At 40.6% G+C, this 2653-nt stretch overlaps 1 protein-coding gene across 1 annotated transcript; it reads left to right on the plus strand.

Moving 5' to 3' along the window:
* Window positions 1–532: 532 nt before the first annotated feature.
* Window positions 533–1364, plus strand: LOC117531204 (gastrula zinc finger protein XlCGF57.1-like; the record flags this gene model as incomplete). The annotated part of the gene is made up of 2 exons (XM_034194251.1): window positions 533–1015; window positions 1184–1364. Coding segments are annotated over 2 exons (606 nt in total), but the record flags the coding sequence as incomplete, so codon positions are not given.
* Between the last annotated feature and the right edge of the window lie 1289 nt (window positions 1365–2653).

The following is a 2653-nucleotide window of genomic DNA, read 5'->3' on the forward strand; positions in this document are numbered from 1 at the left end:
GGATGAGGCAGATCTCACCAAATTTGGTTTCACTGCCGTCCCTGTGAAGAGTGAAAATGATGAAAAACCAGAGTCATCACAGCTTCATCAAAGCCAAAGCGATGAGAGCACAAAGGCTGAGCCTGTAGCCAGCAGTTCATCTGTACACAGAACACTGACAGCAGAAGCTAATGGAGAGGTTGATGGAGGACCGCAACCAGCCAGCAGCTCAGGTTCAAACAGTCATTCACAACCAGATACCGGTGGCAGGAGTTCAGACAGTTCAGGAACTGAGACCGATGACAGTTATGACAGGAAACAGACTCACTCAATTTTTAACTGTCGAAAAAATACCAATATTGTTCATTCAGGCAACACCGATGAGAAACCGTGTAAATGCTGTAAATGTGGAAACACATCTGGTCACATGAACAACTCAGAGCAACCGAAGGAGAGGCAAGCTAGCAGAAAACCATTTAGCTGTTCTGATTGGAGTAAAAGACAGAAACAGAAGGGAACTCTGAATAAACACATTAGAATTCAGACTGAACAAAAAACATTTGTCTGTTCTGAGTGTGGTAAAAGATATGGGGGAAAGAGCCACCTGAACAGACACATGATAATTCATACAGGCCAAAAACCATTTGTTTGTTCTGAGTGTGGAAAAAGATTTGGACTAAAGAGCACTCTGAACACACACATGATAATTCATACAGGGCAAAAAGCATTTGTCTGTTCTGAGTGTGGTAAAAGATTTGGACAAAAGACCACTCTGAACAAACACATGATAATTCATACAGGGCAAAAAGCATTTGTCTGTTCTGAGTGTGGTCAAAGATTTGGACAAAAGGGTGCTCTGAACACACATATGATAATTCATACAGGGCAAAAAGCATTTGTCTGTTCTGAGTGTGGTCAAAGATTTGGACTAAAGAGCACTCTGAAAAAACACATGATAATTCATACAGGACAAAAAGCATTTGTCTGTTCTGAGTGTGGTCAAAGATTTGGACAAAAGGGCGGTCTAAACAAACACATGGTAATTCATACAGGGCAAAAAGCATTTGTCTGTTCTGAGTGTGGTAAAAGATTTGGACAAAAGGGTGCTCTGAACACACACATGATCATTCATTCAGGACAAAAACCATTTGTTTGTTCTGAGTGTGGTAAAGGATTTGGACTAAAGACCACTCTGAACAAACACATGATAATTCATACAGGACAAAAACCATTTGTCTGTTCCGAGTGTGGCCAAAGATTTAGGCGAAAGAGCCACCTGAACAGACATGATAATTCATACAGGGCAAAAACCATTTGTTTGTTCTGAGTGTGGAAACATATTTGGACTAAAGAGCACTCTAAACACACACATGATAATTCATACAGGACAACATCATATTAAGACTATGCCACAACAGACCTCTATTATAAAATTGGCAGAAAACTTTGGCGGAGATCTTTTGCGAGAGAGAGAAAGTAATGAGCTGACACCTGCAACGACACTAGCAAGACAGGCCAGGGAAAAATACAGCAAAAGAGAACAAAAACATCGAATGAATAGATGGAAACAGCACAAAAGGGCTGGCCGATTCCAAGAAGAACTTGAAAAAGAATACATAGACAAAGAAGGATCTGTGCGCTGGCTTACAAACGGAGAACTTGGTTTTGATGGGGAAAGAATTATAGTTGGAGCGCAAGACCAAGGACTATTAACAAATGGCTTCAAAAAAATGGCAGGAATATCACAGAATGATCAATGCCGTTTCTGTCATGCAGCTGTTGAGAGTGTAAACCACTTAGTATCAGCATGTCAGATCCTCATGGCAGACGGACATTACACAAGCCGGCATAACAAGATCTGTAAGTATTTACATTGGAAAGTATGCAAGGAACTGGAGGTGGAAGTAGAGGGACACGTTTGGGAGTATGAGCCAGCACCAGTCTCATCCAATGGAAAAGTGATTGTCTTTTATGACAAAGAGATCCCAGCAGGAAGACATATCGAAAGAGGTGCAGTAAAACCTGATATTGTCATTTGGAACAAGCAAGAGAAGACAGCAAAAATTATTGATGTGACAGTCCCCAATGACTATGGCCTGAATAGAGCTGAAAGGGAGAAAATTACGAAATACCAAGACCTTAAAAATGATCTACGAATAACGTGGTCATTGAAAGAAATTGATATCATACCAGTCGTGGTGGGAGCAACAGGGCTTATGAAGAAGAACCTGAAGAAATATCTTGAGGCAATCCCTGGTCACCCAAGTGCCCATGAGGTGCAGATATCCGCAGTTAAAGGAACAGTTACCATCTTGAAGAGAGCCCTCGGATACAATGCCAATAATGATTAATGATTAGGATGTAACTGTAGACCCCAGGGTTGGGGCCCATTACACTCTGTAAAAAAAGAAATTGAAGAGAAATAAAAAAAAAAAAGACAAAAACATACAGCACCAGTCTCATCCAATGGAAAAGTGATTGTCTTTTATGACAAAGAGATCCCAGCAGGAAGACATATCGAAAGAGGTGCAGTAAAACCTGATATTGTCATTTGGAACAAGCAAGAGAAGACAGCAAAAATTATTGATGTGACAGTCCCCAATGACTATGGCCTGAATAGAGCTGAAAGGGAGAAAATTACGAAATACCAAGACCTTAAAAATGATCTACGAAT

Source organism: Thalassophryne amazonica, chromosome 18, assembly GCF_902500255.1.
Source record: "Thalassophryne amazonica chromosome 18, fThaAma1.1, whole genome shotgun sequence".
Taxonomy (NCBI): Eukaryota; Metazoa; Chordata; class Actinopteri; order Batrachoidiformes; family Batrachoididae; genus Thalassophryne; species Thalassophryne amazonica.